This window comes from Battus philenor, unplaced genomic scaffold, assembly GCF_028537555.1.
Source record: "Battus philenor isolate CCGP_79_NKW_IND1 unplaced genomic scaffold, ilBatPhil1.0.hap1 SCAF_15, whole genome shotgun sequence".
Taxonomy (NCBI): domain Eukaryota; kingdom Metazoa; phylum Arthropoda; class Insecta; order Lepidoptera; family Papilionidae; genus Battus; species Battus philenor.
In genome coordinates this window covers 2765211-2785504 of record NW_027181677.1, presented here as the reverse complement: position 1 = coordinate 2785504, position 20294 = coordinate 2765211, and the positions used below count along the sequence as shown (strand labels likewise).

At 35.9% G+C, this 20294-nt stretch overlaps 1 protein-coding gene across 2 annotated transcripts in view; it reads left to right on the top strand.

The window, feature by feature from the left end:
- aPKC (protein kinase C iota type) overlaps window positions 1–20091 on the top strand; it is a 299077-nt gene extending 278986 nt beyond the window's left edge. For both annotated transcript variants that reach the window (XM_068761466.1, XM_068761465.1), the window contains 11 exons: window positions 4293–4343; window positions 9294–9379; window positions 10132–10331; window positions 11117–11267; window positions 12340–12560; window positions 13055–13235; window positions 13765–13977; window positions 15072–15239; window positions 15832–15947; window positions 16317–16446; window positions 16734–20091. In XM_068761466.1, the coding sequence (XP_068617567.1) occupies window positions 4293–4343; window positions 9294–9379; window positions 10132–10331; window positions 11117–11267; window positions 12340–12560; window positions 13055–13235; window positions 13765–13977; window positions 15072–15239; window positions 15832–15947; window positions 16317–16404 (1475 nt within the window). In that variant the 3' untranslated portion in view covers window positions 16405–16446; window positions 16734–20091. The remainder of the gene's footprint in view (window positions 1–4292; window positions 4344–9293; window positions 9380–10131; window positions 10332–11116; window positions 11268–12339; window positions 12561–13054; window positions 13236–13764; window positions 13978–15071; window positions 15240–15831; window positions 15948–16316; window positions 16447–16733) is intronic.
- The last annotated feature ends 203 nt before the right edge of the window (window positions 20092–20294 follow it).

Below are 20294 nucleotides of genomic sequence, written 5' to 3'. Positions count from 1 at the left end.
GATCTTAATTCGAAAATGTATAAATGTGTAATACACAATTAAAAATCTGTTATGTATACAGTGAATTAATAAGACGATTGCTAAAGACTACAACATGGTTGCACAGACTTATTAAGACTAGGGGCCACTCGGGCAAATCATGAACTGATGGCAGGCCAGCCGCCAGAAGTATAGGTAATTAATTTTTTTTTTGGTTTTATTTTGGAGTAGAATTCAATATTTTTCGAATGTAAGAGAGTATTATTTTGCTGTCGGCGGGCAACCAGTATTCGACCGGCGGACAGCATGAGGCCCGCGGGCCGCGGTCTGTGCATCCATGCTCTACAAAGATAATTAAGATAATGATGGAAATCAATCGTATTTTGTTATAAGAACTGCACATCACTGAAATAAAAGAGTGTAACCAGGTATTTCTGCGATAATATCGCCTACAAAAAATCGCGTCGATGTTAATGGTACGAAACCTGCAGCTCAATAAACTCTAAAACAATGTTACCCAACATGGAGCCCACCCCCCAATAGTGGGTAATTTTATTATTAAGGGGGCAATTCAAAAGTAACCTCGAAACGACTTTAACCTTTTCGCTTTTATATAAAATTTATGTATGTTACATAGAGGGGCTTAAGAATTTTAGAAAGACTAAGATGGGGCATGGCACAAATTAAGTTAGAAAACTACTCTTAAAGTTTCCCACAGGAGATTTGGTTGTTCACTACTATTTACTAAGCTATGTTATTTGAAGGAAGACATATATATGAAAGCGATTTAGACGTTGACAGTACACACTTTTATTTTACATTGTAATAAAGCATGCCTATGCCCCGTTATCCAAAATAACAATGAAACTCTACACAACAGTTGCTAAAATGTAAACCGTTAAAAGGCAGAAGAGCTACAACGGCAATGTTAAACTAACTTAAACTTTGCCGTCCAACTTCAGTAGAAACAAAGAAATACTCATCAAGTTTCCCTTTGTTATTCGAAGTTGTTCGAAAACTATTACGGAACACTTTTATTTAGTTATTAATTAATTAAATCATTGTATTGCGTCATAAATTGTAAGCCTGACTTTTCTTGAATGTTAACTACCATTGTTTAACCATTGTTAATATAATTATGATGTTTAAAGTTCAATAGATACAGTTTATATTTCTTAGTTTATACTAGTTATAAATAAGAGAATAAATTCGTAGTATAAAATTCGAAAGAGTGTCGAAGCACTTCTTAAGAAAATTATCCGTTTTAAACACATTTGAGAAAAATGTGGGCAAAGTGATAACAAAAAATAGTACCTTCTTTTTCGCACCTACTAATAAAGTATCATCTCTCTCAGAGAAAGATTGATAGGGTTGACAATGTAAATACTTTAAAAAGTAATAAAATTATCTTTAAATAACCCTTCGCGGAAACGTAAAACTCTGAACGACCTTCGCGGATAAATGGAATGAAATTAAATTTATTTATAGTGAAGTAGAGATAATGGGTACGAAGTGTTAAGTCAACAAGCTGCCACAGATTGCCACGGATCCAATTATGTGCAGCGAGCGCTCCGACTCGCCGCGAACTTTATTGCACAGATGTCCGGCGCAGCTGTGTTAGCCGTCACATATCGAAATAAGCTATCATCGGATCGTGGTCTGACCAAATTTTAACTTACAACTTTGCATCTGCAAAAAGCTTGCGCTGTTGTTATTATTAAACGCGATAAAATTAATAGAAAAAACTACTTGTTAATTTTTAGAAAAGGAATTTTCTAGTAGTTTCTAGAATTTTTTGTTAGAATAACTGAAAAGCCCATTTCGATAAAAACTAGAAACAGATGGAAACTACCAACGTACGAGGGTTGCAAATACACACGCACACACTCGCATACACACTGCCCTACACAGTTGCCAATCAAAGTAATACTAATTTTATATAGTTTAAAAAATGAACTATGCCGAACACATTGCGATAACAATAATACGTGATAACGTTATTAAATCATAATAAAATCTTCGTGCTCCCTCTCAATAATCGTACTGAAATCCTCGTACGTTGTTTATTTTTATAATTTATTTATATTATTATGGCTAGTAAGTGATATATTATAATACGGTATTACGTCTATTTTAGCAATAAAAGCAAACCTTTTACCAAAAAAATTTTCTACATATCTTGTACTTATGATTTAGATAAATGCAATCATACACGCAACGGAGTAATAGTTCAAATGGTTCAGATTCGAAGAATAATAATTCTACTTTTTTCCAAAAAAAATAATATTTATTGTATTAGCAATATGTTGTAGCAGTTCCGTCAAAGCCTTACTTCTATTACAGACCCGGACAATTTACGTACCATTACTAGCCCTCCAAATGGCGACTATCAACGAGCCGTGCTACACCGCTGGTCCATACTGATCAGAACTATCCCAGACCGTCGCACGAGTAGCCGGTCTGTTTGTTCGCAGCACTCCGATGCCTCACGTACACGAAACGAACACTCGAGTCAAATTCTATTTTCAATTCAATTGCTCTTCACACATGTTCCAATTTTAAACTCGCAGATAGATAGATCGTTAGTTCATAAATTCTGCTCATTTGAAAATAAAAAAGATATAATTGTGTAATATGCAAATATAAGCAATATAAGTAAATATGTATTAGGCTTAAATATAGAATGACGTATTTCGTTATATGATTTTTTTTTAATTTTCTTTAAGGCTTCGTGCATAATTAAAGTTGTTGTAATAAAATTATAACAACTATACAAAAAATGAATCTGTGTGAAAAGGGTAAATAAATGATAATTTTAATATCAATAACTTTATTATTTAGGTATGTTTTATCTCAGTGATTATTTTCCTTCTCAATTTAATTTTACTTATTTATTTATTTATTTTTTGTCTTTAATGATATTAACATGTTTCACCTTGATTAATTTGTCTCTGCAACGTTCATAAATTATACAGGTATACATAAATTGAAGTGTGAATCTCCAAAGAGATGACATATATATTTAAGTTACAACTAATTACTACTACTTTGAAAAGAGACAATCGACTAATTTTGATTTCGTAGAGCACTATCTCTGTCCCACACTACCTATGTGACGTTTTGTCAGTAGTTATAGTTCGTGCGACAGAGATAACGCTCTACGAAGCCGGAGTTACCTAATTGTCTCTTTCCAAAGGACGATGTGTAATATTTATCGCCGGGTACTGTATCTCTGCAATCTTTTGACAGTACGAACTTTGCCTGGGTAATTTAAAAGGACTTTATGTAGTATATTTGTTATAGGGTTCTATCCTGTACAAAATTACGCTAATGATTTAATTAAAATAAATTAATAATAAAACAATTCATATTTCTGTGGAAGTTCAGAGAGTAAAGCATCTTACTTTTCGACGGGTACAAATAATTTATTTGCTAGAAATTAAATTTACTAAATAATTACATTTTTTTTCTACAAAATATAATATAATAATCACATTCATGTCGATTATCAATATTGAAGATTTTCTAAGCAATTGTTTGTCTGCTAGTACCATTACATCCGTTTTATATATAAATGTAGGTGATATATATAACTAAAAACAAAACACGACAGCCAAATGTATTTAAAAATATACTTTCATGACCTTTAAGCATTTGCAAACCAGATAGTAGCTATTTACAAACCTAGCCTAATATAATATATATTTTAGATGTTTGACAAACCTTCAGTTCCTGAGCGATACCTCTCCGATTATAATCTTGAAGCAAAATTCATAGATATACGTGAGGTTAAAAAAACTAGGAATAGCGCCTGTTACTGGCCATATGCTCTTTAATTAATGAAATTATTGTCCTGTAATAAAATTATGAAATAAGAGAATTTTTGTATGAAATTCTCAGTTTCTTATTCTTAATTAATCAATTTATAATCCAAAATCACTATATAATTTTCTATTATCTTTAATATTTAACAATTGACACAAATTGACAAGACATACCGATTTCATAAGTTAATTAAACAAAGGGAGTTATTAACACAATAAATTTATTAGTCTGCAGAACTTTAAACAATGTTATTTATTTTTGTAATTTCTATACTAATGCCACATAAGTTCGTATTCGCGTCTCAACAAAACGCAATCTAACAAAGCAAACAAAAATGTCCGGATGTCCATTCGTGCAGCGGTTTGCTTACGGCTGTGTGCGCAGCTAACGTTGTTATGCGCCTCCCCGTGTTCTATGCCCTGCCGTCGTTATTATTTGCTTGTTCCAATGTTCCGCACGCCGCTAACGTTGTTATTTGTTTGTTCCAGTATTCCCGAATGTTCCGGCGGCGCCCGGGATGCCCTGCGCGGGCGAGGACCGTGAGTGTTGTTGACATTTCTTTCGTTTGTTTTTGAAGCAGATTGGATTTTATGTTGACCGGAAACACACATTTTTACAACACACGTGTACCGTTCAAACATTGGAAGGTTTGTTGAATATACGCCCGCAAAGAACACCTCTTGGGACTACCATACATATAATTTATTTATTTACTTGCTGCTGGTAATAATAAAAAACATTATTACCACTATTTAAAAAAAAAATAATGTATCACTTTCTTGCACTTAAATCGAACTTTTCGATATTGACAAGCATTTTTTTTCATTCTGGGATAAACATATATTGTGAACCTTGAAAACAATGTAGCTGTAAAAGCCTTGCATGGCTACCAGTACCAACCTCATCATTAATAGACGCTTATTATATGATCAATTCGTTGATAAATATTGATGAGTTTCATTGGAGGGTATAAGGCAGAGTTATCGTAACCGTCGAGGCGTTTCAAATATCTATGAACATTGTTACGCTGTTATTCGAATATAATGATATTTTTGAGCGGTGATAAGCCAGTCGTAGAGGACTTGCGATCGCATTGCACAACTACTGCTGCATAGCGGAAGTAGCTATATATCAGTCCCTTTCTTAGTTAGGATGGACTTCCGCAAGACGCCTGGATCTATTAGATGGTTATATGCTACTGCCCAAACGCATGTTTCCAGAGGATGGGTAGCAGCGTCCTCTGCGTACCAAAACACTACACCGTAATCGCCAGCTCGTCTGCCAAGCATGGCGATTGTGGTTTATCCTCAGTGAGCGTCTGAGTTAAAACGAAAGACGAATGTTCTCCAAAAGAGTTTTGTAAATTCGTTACAATCACCAAACTAATAATATACCAAGCAAGCCAAAAATTGGTTAACATTTAAATTTTCTTAAGCAAACACAAGCTGCATGGGACGCAGGGAAGTGTATCGCCACTAGGTCATTTCTCGAAAATTTAGTCGCAATGAATCGCTTGTACACGCTTGTTATGTGCAATAATTTTATTTACACAGGAGCTTCATCATTACTGTAAGTCTATTTAATCGCATTAAATACGATATATACGACACAAGTTAATGTCCTAATGATCTTTTAATAAAGAAATAGGTAAAGAAGTTCGAAGAGACGAGATCGGGCGGTCCACGGACTTCCGCTTCTGTTCAACGCGATCCATATATAAAGACCCGCAAAATTTCGGCTGAATTAGAAATATTCCGCACATCATTACGCAATCTTTTTTAATAAGATCTAAAATAGCATCCGTATAACTATAGGAACAACATAACGTTACGGTCAGCGGCGCATCGAAAAGGATTATTCCACAGAAATAAGATTGTTCGTTTACAAGCGATCGATATAAATAAGGGCAAAACACACTTCTACTTCGACTTTGTGTCGTTACTACCTCCTCGACATACCGGCCCTAGTAAGATTCCCACAATACAATGACAGATCGATTCAATGATTTAGACATCTTATGACAAAGGCCATTTCTACCTAAACAGACATGTAAACAAACATTATTGCAGGTTTACAACAGCGAAAATCTGAAAGCTAAACACAAGAGCCTACTTCATTCTCGTAATGTATCCGTATTTCAGCAATTTGAGCACAATCATTGAATCCAACTTTTTTAAAGATTATCGCGGCCCTTCATATATTGTTAATTCTGCTGAGTATGTGAACATATAACGGGAATTCTTGACATCGATGTTACCGGAATTTACTGACTACTTTCGTAACACAGTTTCAGCAAGATGAAGCCTCTTGTCACACATCTAACGAGTCTCTGCCGGTGGTCAAAGATATGTTTCCGGAAATACTGTTTTCTGACGACGCGACATCTCACGGCCAACCCAGCCACAGTCTAGATTTATCCCCAGCAGATTTATTTTTATGGTGTTATTTAAATAAAATATCAGCCAATATATTACGGCGATCGTACGGTCTCTTCGCCGAGGAGTATTTCAAATTTCCCCCCCCTCGCTTTGAAGAGTTCAAAAATCGTAATAGTGGTCCTTATGGAGATATAATTTTCAAAAATTAATCTCCAACGAATTACCTTTCGTGTAAATATTAGGTGAACCGGAAAGTAACGTCACTTTCTGAAGTTTAATTCACACGATTACAATTTTAACAAGTTTTTATTTATAACCAACAATATATTCACCTTTGTTATTAACAACCTTTTGCCATCTGTAGTATACAAATTTCAATGTCGGAGCGATAAAAACCAATCTGTTTTTCTGTAAAATATGTCGACAGAAACGAGATTACTTTCCGGTCGCCATAATAAATAGATTTTAAAATATATCTGATAGTTGTTATAATAATTTATCAAATGTTATTCATAGCCCATTCGTAGTACAGTATTAATTGAGATTTGTTTCTTTATTGGCGTTACAGCCAGCGCCATCTATTGGTCTGGAACAAACACGTTATGAACTTGAACTATATACCCACATGCCTTGTCATAATTAGAGTACAAATACGTCGTCTATTTGCACTGATGTTGTACGTACACTGTGAATACATAAAGCTATAGTACAACTTATGCGTGTATACAGAAACCACGATGTTGAGAAACGTTTGCAAATATAATTGGATTCTTGTTTGAAAAGCACCGCAACTATACGGGTTAATAAACTTACCGCTATGAGATTCAATTAAAACCACTCATTACATAATAGTCTTATTGAATTTAGTGTACGCGGAAGTGGTAGAAGTATGTATCGCACCATAGGGAAAGCGTGTTTGACAAGACGCACACGAAATATTTGAAAACAAATTTGCCATAAATTTCTCGACGTGTTCCGAACACTGGTGCTCTCCAGTTTATTCATCTCAAACCAAACGCACAAAAATCGATTTTATTAATCGATTTTTGTGCATGTTGCAGACACGAAAAAATATGAGCAGAAAAATAATAATTTATCTGTATCACCGCCACAATGTAGGTCGAAACTATCTTTTCGTTCAGCGCGATAAATTCACCTTGTACATTGCGTACGTCGCTTGCGAGTCGTTAAAAAACCGACTTAATCGATAAGATTAGTGGCGGACAGGTCGCAGAGCTGGCGGCGCGCGCGTCAGTCGATACCATGTGCATACAACCAAATGTCCTGCACTCTGGTAGTCGCCAAGTATTTGACAGGTGCGTTTGCGTATGTGTGTGTGCAGTGCAATTGTGTGTGTATATACAGACCGCTGGAGACAGTTTGTGACGTAAGCAATGTCTACAGCGGGCTCCTAAGAAAGATTATGTATACGTATTATTGGTCACTAAGGCTTTCAGGCCGTAGAAGTAACGAAAGTAATATTCTGATATAGCCTTACAGATTGTTTCATTGAAGATTCTTGGTTCATATTTACGGTTTTCTGTAGCTACAACGATGGATATATTATACAGGCGCTTGGGGTTTTTTACACTGGCCTTTCTTCACCGAATAACATATTACTACGCTGCAGAAAAAGAAATGTTCATTTATTTTTGATGGACCGATATTGGTATCTCTCCTAAAATTTGTCCACATGACTTCTAACCTTAGATCTTTGGGAATGTTCTATGATTGCCGAGTGGATATTACAGTACAAACATGCATCGATAGCTCGATATTGCAAAAGAACACACCGTGGACTTATCCCTGTAAGCATGGCTTATATCACTATAAGAATGGACAAATGTGCTGCGAATCTCTGACGGCAAAAATAGGTGGATAGCAAACCGTTTCATCCTATTATTTATTTGGTTACATCGAGTCACATATAAAAATCATATGTCGCTGGCGTTAAATAAAACTAAAAGTAACGGTTTACGTAGAATTGTACAAGGATAATTTGAAGCGATATTAATATTTTCCTTTTGAACCGTTTGTTAATTCAAACCAAACCGAACTATACCCGAGATGGTTTAACACTTAAAGCAATTTGAAATAACAGTTAAGGCTTTGTGGGAAAGTGCCGTGTTTAATCTCTCTGTTATATGGCTCAGTGTTCCACTTGGCAATATTATTCACTTATTCTATTTATTTATTTATTTTATTTTTCAGATTGTTTCATTATAGTGATTACTCGTGTTAACAAATACTATAAAAAGCTCAATTTTATAAACTCATTAAATTAGTAGAGTATGTGAGTTCAGTGTGTTCACCGGGTGTATATGGCTTTGGGATATGTAATGAAAGTTTTTTGGAAACAGTTTAAATTATATTTAATTAATATGCGAATATAAGCTACACAAGTAAACGCGACGGGAGTGTGGGAACGACTGCCGACACAGTCCATCCTCTGCGCACGCGTCGCTAAATATGCTAACTCTTTAAAATATGTGTCCCTATAGATTCTTTAAAGCAAAGAAAATCTCTAATGAATTGCGCTCTGAGAAGAGTCCACTTTTAACTCGGTGAGGTATTTTTGTGAACAACTTCACAAGTTCCTACTCACATGAACTGATGAACGATGATGGTTTGGAATTAAAACATACATATTTTCTTGTGGCATACAACTGTGAGGAGGACTCATGTAGATAACATAAGAACGTAATTCGCAGGCTTACAAAACGAATGTATTCAATAAATGAAGTGTTTCTGAAAACAAAACATTTAATGTTCGTATGAAACTAAAATGAAAGATACTGCAAGGTTTGCAGTTTGGACGACAGTGTAAGGCAGAAATAAACCAGTGAAGTCCTAAAAATGTTTATCGTACACCTATTTATAGAAGACAAGAGACTTACGTTATAATAACTGTAAAGACGTGCATTACGTTCTCCTGCTTCAGCAATAAGAACCTCCCCTTGTAGTCACTTAATTACGATAATATTTATTTTACGATCTCGTCAAGGTAGTTTGTAAATACAGAAAGGTTGCGACAGGTCTTATTTGAAATTAATGGAGTAGACCAACGTGATATTTTATTGTGATTTTAATTTTTCGTATAAAATATTACAGGAAGCATATATAGAAGAGGTGCGAGACGGTGGCGGAAGCTATACCGCGTCAACGGACACATCTTCCAAGCGAAGCGGTTCAACAGAGTAAGTTAATTGTTTACTATAGCAAAATGACAATACTTTCCAACGTCCTTTCTTGACTTTATTTCTACATAAATATATACAAAATTACTATAATATTACATACATTCCAAGCAAAGACAAGAGATGACAGTGGTACTTTAATAACGGCGACTTAATACAAGGCAATATAGTGCAACCAGAACCGCTGTATCGCGCCTTAGGTAAGCGTGCGGTGAGGCGGGGGAGTATTGGCCGCTTCGATTAGCTAGGCGACCGTCAACGCTCGCGGTGACGACACTCATGCTCTTTTTTCGCATCTGTTTTTTTTTTCAAAACTAGTTTGACACTATTTTAGGTAAATATAAATCTTAGAAACCGCCTGTATAATCCTTGGTATAGTAATGAAAATGGAGAGCCTATCTTTTAAAAATACCTTTCGTAGACCATCTACGAGGTTTTTACCGCAACACACAGCCTTTTGTAAATGAGGCTTTACTGCAGTGAAATGAAATGGCGACCGCGGACCGGTAAATACAGTGCAAGATGTCAACTATATATCTACGCTTACTGCAAACCGATTTTCAACCGGTGTTATTGCAAACTTATGGGGGAAGCCTATGTCCAACAAATGACGTCTTACAGATGAAATAACGATGATAAAGAATATATTTTATAAAACTTAAAAAATTAATTAATAATTTTAATATGCATTCCTTGTCTATGTAAAAGGTCTATCGTTCAACTTAGGAATAACGTTTTCGTTTCGTTTTCAGCGCGCATTCTGTGCCTTCTGCCAGGACCGGATTTGGGGCCTGGGCCGGCAGGGTTTCAAATGCATCCAGTGCAAGCTGCTCGTACACAAAAAGTGCCACAAGCTGGTGCAGAAGCCGTGCTCCAACGAGCATGTCGACCCCGTCGAGATCAAAGACGACGCCAATGGGGAGAGTACACTTGGCAGGGCAGCTTCCGTTAGGTGAACATGGAATTGTTTTATTACATTTTTACTTTGGCATTTCTTGTATTGTATAGCTTGTTAATATCATAGTAAAGGCTCTTTTTTGGCTTATGATGTTTGCCTGATGTCAATTACAGGTTAATTGATTTAGAGGATACAAAAGGCTGAAGATGTTAAACCTAGACTTGTTTTTACAGCCTGGATGGCTAGCTCCGAGTCATTATACAACATAATTGATTTGATCGCATTAGGGGCATACGCCTTCGGGGATCTCTATATGTATTGTTAGTCAAAACGCTTAACATTGTGCTTCGAGGGTGCCTTTATATGTGCCATTTGTCGGCCTATCGATTGCCATTATGCATATGTTTATTAACAACATCGCAAGTTGATATGATGTATTTATCATGATGAAAGCTTTTTATTAATTTATTCGATGAAAATGGGAATTTTAGTTTAATTTTTTTTTTATTTATTTGTGAAACTTACAAATTAAAACTTTTTAACGATATATAATGTAGTTTCCTTAAATATAAAAAATCATTTAAACTAAAAAAGATGATGCGGCGTGACTTTAATTTGCGATTTAAAAAGTTAAATAAATAAAAATTAAAAAAAATATATTGTTTCCAATCACCATTATCATTAGTGAATGGTTAAGAAAGGTGAAAAATATTGGACCCGCATATATTATAGTGTTCAATTGACAAGTTCTATAAGTTTATGCAATACTTTGTCTTTGCAGTAATAACATGGAATATAATTTTCAAACGAATTTCAAGTAAAATGTTGACGATTTTCAGGTCGCGTGCGGAACCCGAACCGCTACCGGAAACTCCACCAGCACCTCCGGCGCCGGTCCGGTCCGAAGACTTGGAGCCCGGCTCACAAAGGCAATACTCGCTGGAAGATTTCGAGTTGATACGGGTGATCGGTCGCGGGTCATACGCTAAGGTAAACGTAATTTATATATTTATTGCAAATAGGCAAGCCAACGGAACGTTGGTTTCAATTAACTAAGTAGAAAATTAATCATGTTTGCCTATTGTGAGCGTACACAGGCTTGACTATAATTACGCTTACATATAAAGGTTAATAACTGAAGAAAATATCTCTCCAAATAAAAACAAAGTAAGACAAAAACAATCTATTGTATGGTAATTATAGCCAAAATTATATGCTTTCATTACAGTGATATTGTAGGGAAAAGGTAAAGTAAATGATATAGGAAAATTCATTAAGCGTAAAAAAAGTGTTTGTCCACTATCTTGTTTGAAGGAAAATAATACATAAACAAACAGCAAACAAATCGCAACTGTTAACATTTAATAAAAATAAGACTTGAATACATATTTATGTTATATGTATTCAAGTCTTTAAAGCGTGTAATATCAATTTCCAATCACCCTGTACCAAGAGATCATTCTGATATATGTGTTAATTCATTTATTCTTTCGCAATACGACAGGCCAATGAATTGTGACAGTACGAAATCTGCAACGACAGATAATAAACTATAATTAAGTTATGTATGTATTAATATCTTGAAAACGTTTTTTTATTATTTTATTATCGTTACGCTATACATTATTTCTGAAACCATTTTTTTTCGGATAGTATTTATCATACATTAAGTGACAGCAATTAGTTATACAATTACATTTTTACAATTACACTAGCCTATATTTTATTATGAAAATGTATCAGTAATCCTGAAATTTCCAAATAAAATTCCATAAAATTTTTAATTTAAGGTAATAGGCTATCGCAATTCATGTGCATTGTTCTCTATCGATTAACTTTAAAAGAGTCTTAGCTGCACTTCATGCATGTCGATTGTAAAATTTCAAAAAGTAACAAAACTCGTTTCACCTGTTCTAAACATTTATAATACCGGTCTATGTACAAAGTTAATTTGCCTATATTTCGAGCCTATTTCTGTTAAATCAAAGCCTCAATGAACGCATATCTAATAACCTCATATATCGTCGTATTGTGTTTATACCTAATAACTTGACGGCTCCAGGTACTAATGGTGGAACTGAAGCGAACGAAGCGCGTGTACGCGATGAAGGTGATCAAGAAGGCGCTGGTGACGGACGACGAGGACATCGACTGGGTTCAGACGGAGAAGCACGTGTTCGAGACCGCCTCCAACCACCCGTTCCTCGTGGGCCTGCACTCCTGCTTCCAGACGCCCAGCAGGCTGTTCTTCGTCATCGAATTCGTGCGCGGCGGTGATCTCATGTATGTACCATTAAATGTACATATAACAATTTGCTAGTGATACATAATTAAGAATACACCATAACCAGGCGGTAAATCCGGTAGAAGCGGCGTGGATAGATCCTTCACTAGATTACCCAACAGCATAGTAAAGACAGTTCGCCGTGACGATCTTTGAGAGCAAACGTATGCCTTGCACTTACCTAACTTAAGCGTTCTCATTTTCAAACTTTGCTAAAGAAATTACGCTAATTCAGTTTCCAACATCTTAATATTTCTGTTTACATTTTTCGAAGCTTTTTATTAATACCAAACTAAAAGTTATTCTATTTATCTGTACGTACATATAAATTTTGTGAAACATAAAATACCTGGTTGTATTATTTGTATAACGTATAATTTCGTTCTTTATATTACTGTCTACAGTCAGAAGCCATGTCTCTAAGGTTAATACCAAAACATTTATTTCTTAATGAAAAACCTTTATGTAACTTTCAACGTTTTTGTATGCGCAGGTTCCACATGCAGCGCCAACGGCGACTACCAGAAGAGCATGCGCGCTTCTACGCTGCAGAGATATCGCTAGCTCTGCACTTCCTGCACGAGCGCGGCGTCATCTACCGCGACCTCAAGCTGGACAACGTACTGCTCGACCACGAGGGTCACATCAAGCTCACCGACTACGGCATGTGCAAGGTAACTTATAGCTGGTCGCCAGTACTATGTGCCGACGCGTTTAGATGGTTGTAAAAAGCTGCATAAAATTTTAAAAATTTTTGTTGGCAAATGAACTATACACCCATACCAACAAGTGTACTATATTATTTCTTAATGATACTTTTTGAAAAGTATACAGAGATATTGATTTGACTAGGACTGAATTTATTCTAAATCTTATTATAAATATAATTAGATAGATCAAGTTGCATTCTGCTATATCTTCATAGTTTATATTACTTACGATAAAGAAATGAATTTACAAAAAAATCTAAATTTATACAATAACATTTTCTACTTTTAGTAATAACATTGCACTGTTTGCAATACCTTCTGTTTCAAAACAAAAGTTCTCACTCAAAAACTTGTCGAGTTTGTTGCTAAAGGTTGCAACAAAATTGAAGTTTCTTTAGAATTAGGATCTTTTCAGAGGAATTTCTCACATGACGTCACAGTAAATGATGCAAAGTGGATAAAACTGAATTATTTAATAAAATAAACATTACAGGAAGGCGTCCGTCCTGGAGACACGACGTCGACATTCTGCGGTACTCCCAATTACATCGCACCAGAGATCCTCCGCGGCGAAGAGTACGGCTTCTCCGTGGACTGGTGGGCGCTGGGCGTGCTCACCTACGAGATGCTGGCCGGCCGCTCACCGTTTGATATCGCGCAGGCCGCCGACAACCCTGACCAGAACACCGAAGACTATCTGTTCCAGGTCAGTGACTTGTGCTGGATACTAATCTCACCAATTAGTAAATAAAAGAGATGGGTATTTATTTGCTAAATGGTACTCTATTTATACTGGTGAATGTGCATACGGCTTTCTAATTTTAAATCTTGGCTCACTATTTTTTTTGCACGAATATATAATTCAACTATGTCCAGAAAACCAAAATTGCTTGTTAATCAATACCCAGGCACATACAGAAGCTAGTACTCATCATCAAAATGATTTCAGCCCCAAGATGCACACTGCAAAATATCTCTCCCCTAGAGAATTAATAATACGGGTTGAAAGCGGCCAGCCTCATACTCGTTAAAAACCTGTCAATAAAGCAGTCGGTAATGGCTAAATGAGGAAATGCAGAAGGTAGAAGGTGAATGATGTGACGAAAAGAAGAATTAAAATGTTCAACCTTAAAAGTTAAACTTAAACCATAAACCCTAGAGGACCAATGACATAGTTAAGTTTACAGTCCCTGGATGCGAGCAGTGTAAGACCGGTCGTCGTGGCGATCTTTGTAGAGCCTTTTGCCTGGCGGCTGAAAAAAAACAAGAATCTTTAATTTTTGAAAAAGATTTAATGTTATAAACTATTTGTTACAACTTCGAAATCAATAATGTTCGTTAATGGGATCAAAAAACACGTATTCTTCTATCCTCCAGTTTTCAATAGAATAATTAAATATTGGCGATAATTATATATTGGAGAATTGCAGAGAATGTTGTCCACATATTCATTTTGTATTTATACAGATTTATTTTTATATATTTACATTTTAAGTTGCTACCATGTATTGCAATTCGAGCAGTATCGGTGGCCATGAAAATGAAAAGAATACAAAAATAACTGTAATATGAGTTAGGCTGTGTAACACGTACCTGAGTAAACGTTCGATTAGTTTTCTTATATCTTATCTGTATTAATTTGTAAAAAAAAATAGAATAAAAATGTTGGTTTTATCTTCCATATTATAAAGTACAAGTTTAATAGCATTTAAAATGATATTCATAGGCGGCAAAAAATCATCATTTTGCAGGTGATGTATATCAATGAACGATATGAAAACCTCCGCGTGACTGTTACAGGTGATCTTGGAGAAGACGATCCGTATACCGCGATCACTGTCGGTGAAGGCAGCGTCGGTGTTGAAGGGATTCCTGAACAAGAACCCGGTGGAGCGGCTCGGCTGCGGCGACGGCGGCTTCCTAGACATCGTCAACCATCCCTTCTTCAAGAGCATCGAGTGGGAGATGGTAACAATGCAACATTTATTAATAGCTAGATGTGTCTGCGACTTCGTCCGCGTGCAATTTAACAAAAAAAAATGTTTATTTAGTTTTATCTTAGGTTCAAGAACTTTGCTAAAATAAAAGAAGCCTAAGTTACTCCTTATTACATCAGTTACCTGCCAGTAGCATAAATCTTCAAAATTAGTCTAGCCAATTCAAAGATCCGAATATATTCATATACCTTTGGTAAAAAGCGGTTATTTTAATATTACAAACACACTTCAATTATTTTTTGCTTAAATAAATATATATCTCAGCGGGCTGGTTTCTGCAACCAAGTGAAACTGTGTTCATTTTCCGTCGAAAACAGAATGAATAAATTTTATTAACACTCATAAAACCGCTTTTAATTAATCATTTGTTTTGTTCACCAGTCAAATGTTACACGCTAATATTTCTTTTGTTAGATTAAAAGTTATGCTAATAATCTGTTTGCCAGATTCCGTTTGCATTACGGTTCTACTTCTGTCCTCGCTGGTGATTAAACAGTATTAAAAACTTCAATAAATTATAGTTACTCGACTTATATGTCATATACGTGTGTTTAACATTACAGTTGGAGCAAAAGCAGGTGGTGCCTCCATTCAAGCCGAGGCTGGAGGGCGAGCGCGACCTCGCCAACTTCCCTCCCGAGTTCACCGATGAACCCGTGCACCTTACGCCCGATAACGAGTGAGTGAACACAACACCTTACCGCGTAGCCACGCCCCTTACACTGCCACGCCCCCTTTTACTTATAACTATTGCGATAATTAACGTTGCATGTATATATGTACATATCCGACTACTTAATACATTGTGTGTGTATATATATAAATATATATATATATATATATATATATATATATATATACACACATATACATACACATACATGTCGCAATATCTATAAGGCCCAGCTCTAAACTTGAAATTTTAGTAGAAATATTCCTTAACAAAATTTCACCCGCAAGAGATGTAAGGGGGCGTTCATTAAGACAGAAAACAGTTAATAAGAGGATCAAATAAAATTTAATAAATGGCGTCATTATAATTCGACAGTACGGTGATAGCGGACATCGACCAGTCGGAGTTTGAGGGCTTCGAGTACGTGAACCCACTGCTGATGTCGCTGGAGGACTGCGTGTGACAGCACGCCTGCCGCCTGCACCCCTACCACGACCCCGCGCAGGTACTTACACGAACACAACCATTACACATATATATATGTTTATAGTTAATCCGGTAATAATACGACGAGTTCGACGTTCACGAGTGAGTGCTTATCGGGCTCTGTTTCTTACCTTTGAAGCTGCACCAGAACGTCCTGCACAACAATTTCGTGTCCCTAAGTACTGTGACAATGTACATCCTGGTAAAAATTGCAACTCCTAGCTTCCTCGCTGGGCTGTAGCAACATAAGCCGTGGTTCGCCTAGAAGAAATTTACTAGTTGGTGAGCACCGATGCCACGTTGCAGGCTTACGGCTACGGAGCGGAGTCGTCGTCGTCGGACTACGACTCGGTGTGCTCGGAGCTGCCGGCACGCAAGCCCACGCTGCTGCAGCACATGTTCTGCTTGCCGCTCAACTGACGCCGCGCACGCACGCACACACACGCGCCGTGACCACATCGGACCGCGTGCGACCGCCTTACACACACATACACTCACACGACACGTACGGACACGCCGTGACGTCATCGGACCACGTGCTACAGCCTCACACACATACACGTGACATATCTACACCGGCATCTCTTATAGTAAAGATGATTTCGCAATTCAAGTGCCACGCCCATCGATATTTCGGTGGCAATACTATATTTTTCGCTCATACAGTAATTCGCAAATCAATCACAAAAAAAATCGTTATCAACACGAATAGATAAACATTACAGGATGTCTTACTATTAATTTACATGTTAATAAAATTCGATATCAAAGTTACGTTTGCACCGATATTTTGATTACTGAGGGTCAAATGAGTACATTTAACGTCGAATCCCGAATTGTATGTCTAGTATATTGAAACAGCTCCATCTATATCTTGGATATACACTACTGTCTTAATACACCAGCAAATTGTACTTCTAACTTGGACAAATCGGGCCTAAATTGAGTTTAGTCAAAAATTTCATCTTTTTCCACAAACTTCGTTCACTAATATTTTATATTTTAGAGTTCGTTCTTCTTTTTTGTTGAAAAAACGTAAGAATTTTTACGTCAAAAGTTACTCGAATAAGACACTGCAATCAAAAGAATTTACTTAATTCAGTGAATAGAATGCACTAATATATTCACAAAGTGATGTAGACATTTATGAAACATATGATAAATTAGTACAAATATGAATTAAACATTGTGCGACCGTGTGCGTCTTGGTGGGACTTTATAAATGTGACGGTAAGGGATGCGGCGGAGTTATGGAGTTAATTGTTAAATATATGCGATTGAAAACCTTATTAGAAGGGAGCTAGGTATATTTTCTATTGCACTTTCGTGTAATGCATAGCGCACGAGGTCACTCCTTTTCCTGTCTAGTATAAACGTAGATATCCTCGGACCGCATCCGACGCACTTCTAATGTAAATAATCTAAAATATAAATTAATATAACCAATGATAAATTATATCGGAAATATTGTAAGACTTAATATTTTTGAAACTATTGTAGTGTCTATTCGTAATTTCGGTGAGGTTTTAATGCGAGTGAAAACTTCGGCTCGGCTTGTTTAATATGGCAACACTGATATAACAGGCCCGTTATAAACATACTAATAAATTATTCACATGTCATACCACGTCGGAAGAAACTGGTTGCAGACTGCTTCCAACCGGTATTGTTAGAAATCTATGAGAGAGGCCTATGTCCAGCAGAGGGCTGTAGAAAGTCCAGGCTGAAAAATTGATGAAATGTCAATAAAACTTGTGTACATTGAGTTAATTTTTCATTAACTAAGCTAATTAAAGTAAACTATTATTTACTTCGAATCATTTGTGTGACCAGTGATTGATACCAGAAGAGCTGCATTTGATACAATCCAGTATAAAATTTAATTCATCTAAAACAAACTATAACTTAAAATAAAGTTCCAAGGATTCTATCTGTGAAGAACACAGACGAGTTTTTTTTTTAGTTTTTTTTAATGACGTATTTTTTGTGCTGTTTGAGAAATATATGTATCAGTGTTGCCACATTGAAATGGTAATGCTTGTAAAGATACTCATAACCGTTATATTGGAGCAATAAAAAGTTTTCTCGTAGATATTTTGAGATAAGCAACTGGAAGGCACGCGAGGAATTAAATGTAGCGGGACGGGATGCGACCGACGTCTGTTACCTCTGTCCCTTGAGTGTACTCCCCAGGCGTAGCACGACGAGCTAGTGTTGTAGCTGTTACATCGACATGTAGTGCGGCGCGGCACACACTTATCGATAAATTTCGAAATTTTGTTGTAAATGTAAATTAGATTTTTTATAACTACAGTGCCTCGCTTCACTACAATGTTTTGTAAATTTAACGCAATGCGAAAAGATATTTTTAGCATCTCACGACCTAAGTCGTTTCGTATGACGTTAAATGTAAATTTATTCGATTTCCTATCGTAGACCCTGTTGTACTTCATACACCACTCTTAGGTAGCCAACGAATTTTATTATTAACGATAAAATTATATTATATCGAGCACTGAAACAAATTTAAAATTGTACATTGTAAGCGTATGTGAGGATATTTATTGAAAATACAATAATTGTTATTTGGTAGAATTGAAAGATGTTGAGAAGTTTTAACTATGGAAGCTCAAATGTCCACGGATTTTTCTAAATAGCGCGTAGTAGCTATTAGATCTGCACCGATATTGTAATTAATATTTTAACTCTGCTCAATTGTCCTCGTGGCCGGATGGGCGAAGATTAAAAATCACTTCTTGTTAATAAAATAAATAAAAATGATATATCTGACTATTCCATCGGGTCTCAGATGGAAGCACTCACTGCAGGCTATCTTGTACTTAGCGAATTACTTCTGTTAACTATTTTAAATTTCAGTGACATAATGTCCTTGCAGTATTTTGTGTGTTGTGCGTGAATAAGCAGTCTTTGTATTAGCTAAAAATTATACTTGGCAATGTTTAAATAAATTTTGTTTTGTTGTGTGGTCGCTGTGGGTTTAGTTTTAACTGCGCGGGTCGACTTTTGTATTATTTTAAACTAAGTATTTAATTTAGTATTTTTTTCGTACTACTTAGGAGTTTAAAGTTTAGTTTGTAGTTAGTTTACATTCCATTTGTAACTACACTAACGTGGATGCGCCGCCATGTGTATTCCACGGAATATGCATCACAAATTATTGAAGTCGAATCGTTCTTGTAATGCTGTTTTATAAAATGATAGTTCTAAATAGCTTTCACTGGTTGAAATTTAATAAATAATATCCGATTAAAAAGGTTTATTGTTAACTAACAATAGATATAATTTCACTTGTCTATGGTGCGTAGGTTATGTTCGATTACTTTATTTTTTTACCAAAAAGCAATTGTAACGTAAATAGCACTACTAACTGCATGACAACTGACATTTAACATTATATAGTACGCGGAATTGTTACGTGTAAGATGTTTCGTTTGCTAATTAGAACAAATGTATCCTAATTAAGTATACTTAAGTTAATTGCACGCAGAAACTCGATCGCTCTGAGAGCGAGCACAAGTGTTAACACTGTCGCGGAGTTGTAATAGTTTCCAGCTGCCCTTGTGCCGTGTGCTTGGTGCGATTGCTACTTATTGTCAAATTAGACTGGAGAAATTGTGGTACTCTACTGTATTCTATGCTTAACTGAAAAATAAAGAATGATTAATCTGAATTTGTTTTATTTATTAACACCAACATAGTTGAGTTTGACATCCTGCCCTTGTCATTAATTTCATTTCATCCTAATTCATTAATTTTAGGTATGGCCACTAACAAATATCCCTCTGAGGACATTCCAACTTCTTCTCTTTCTGAGTAAGAGGGTAGGTACTCTTAACACTACTATGG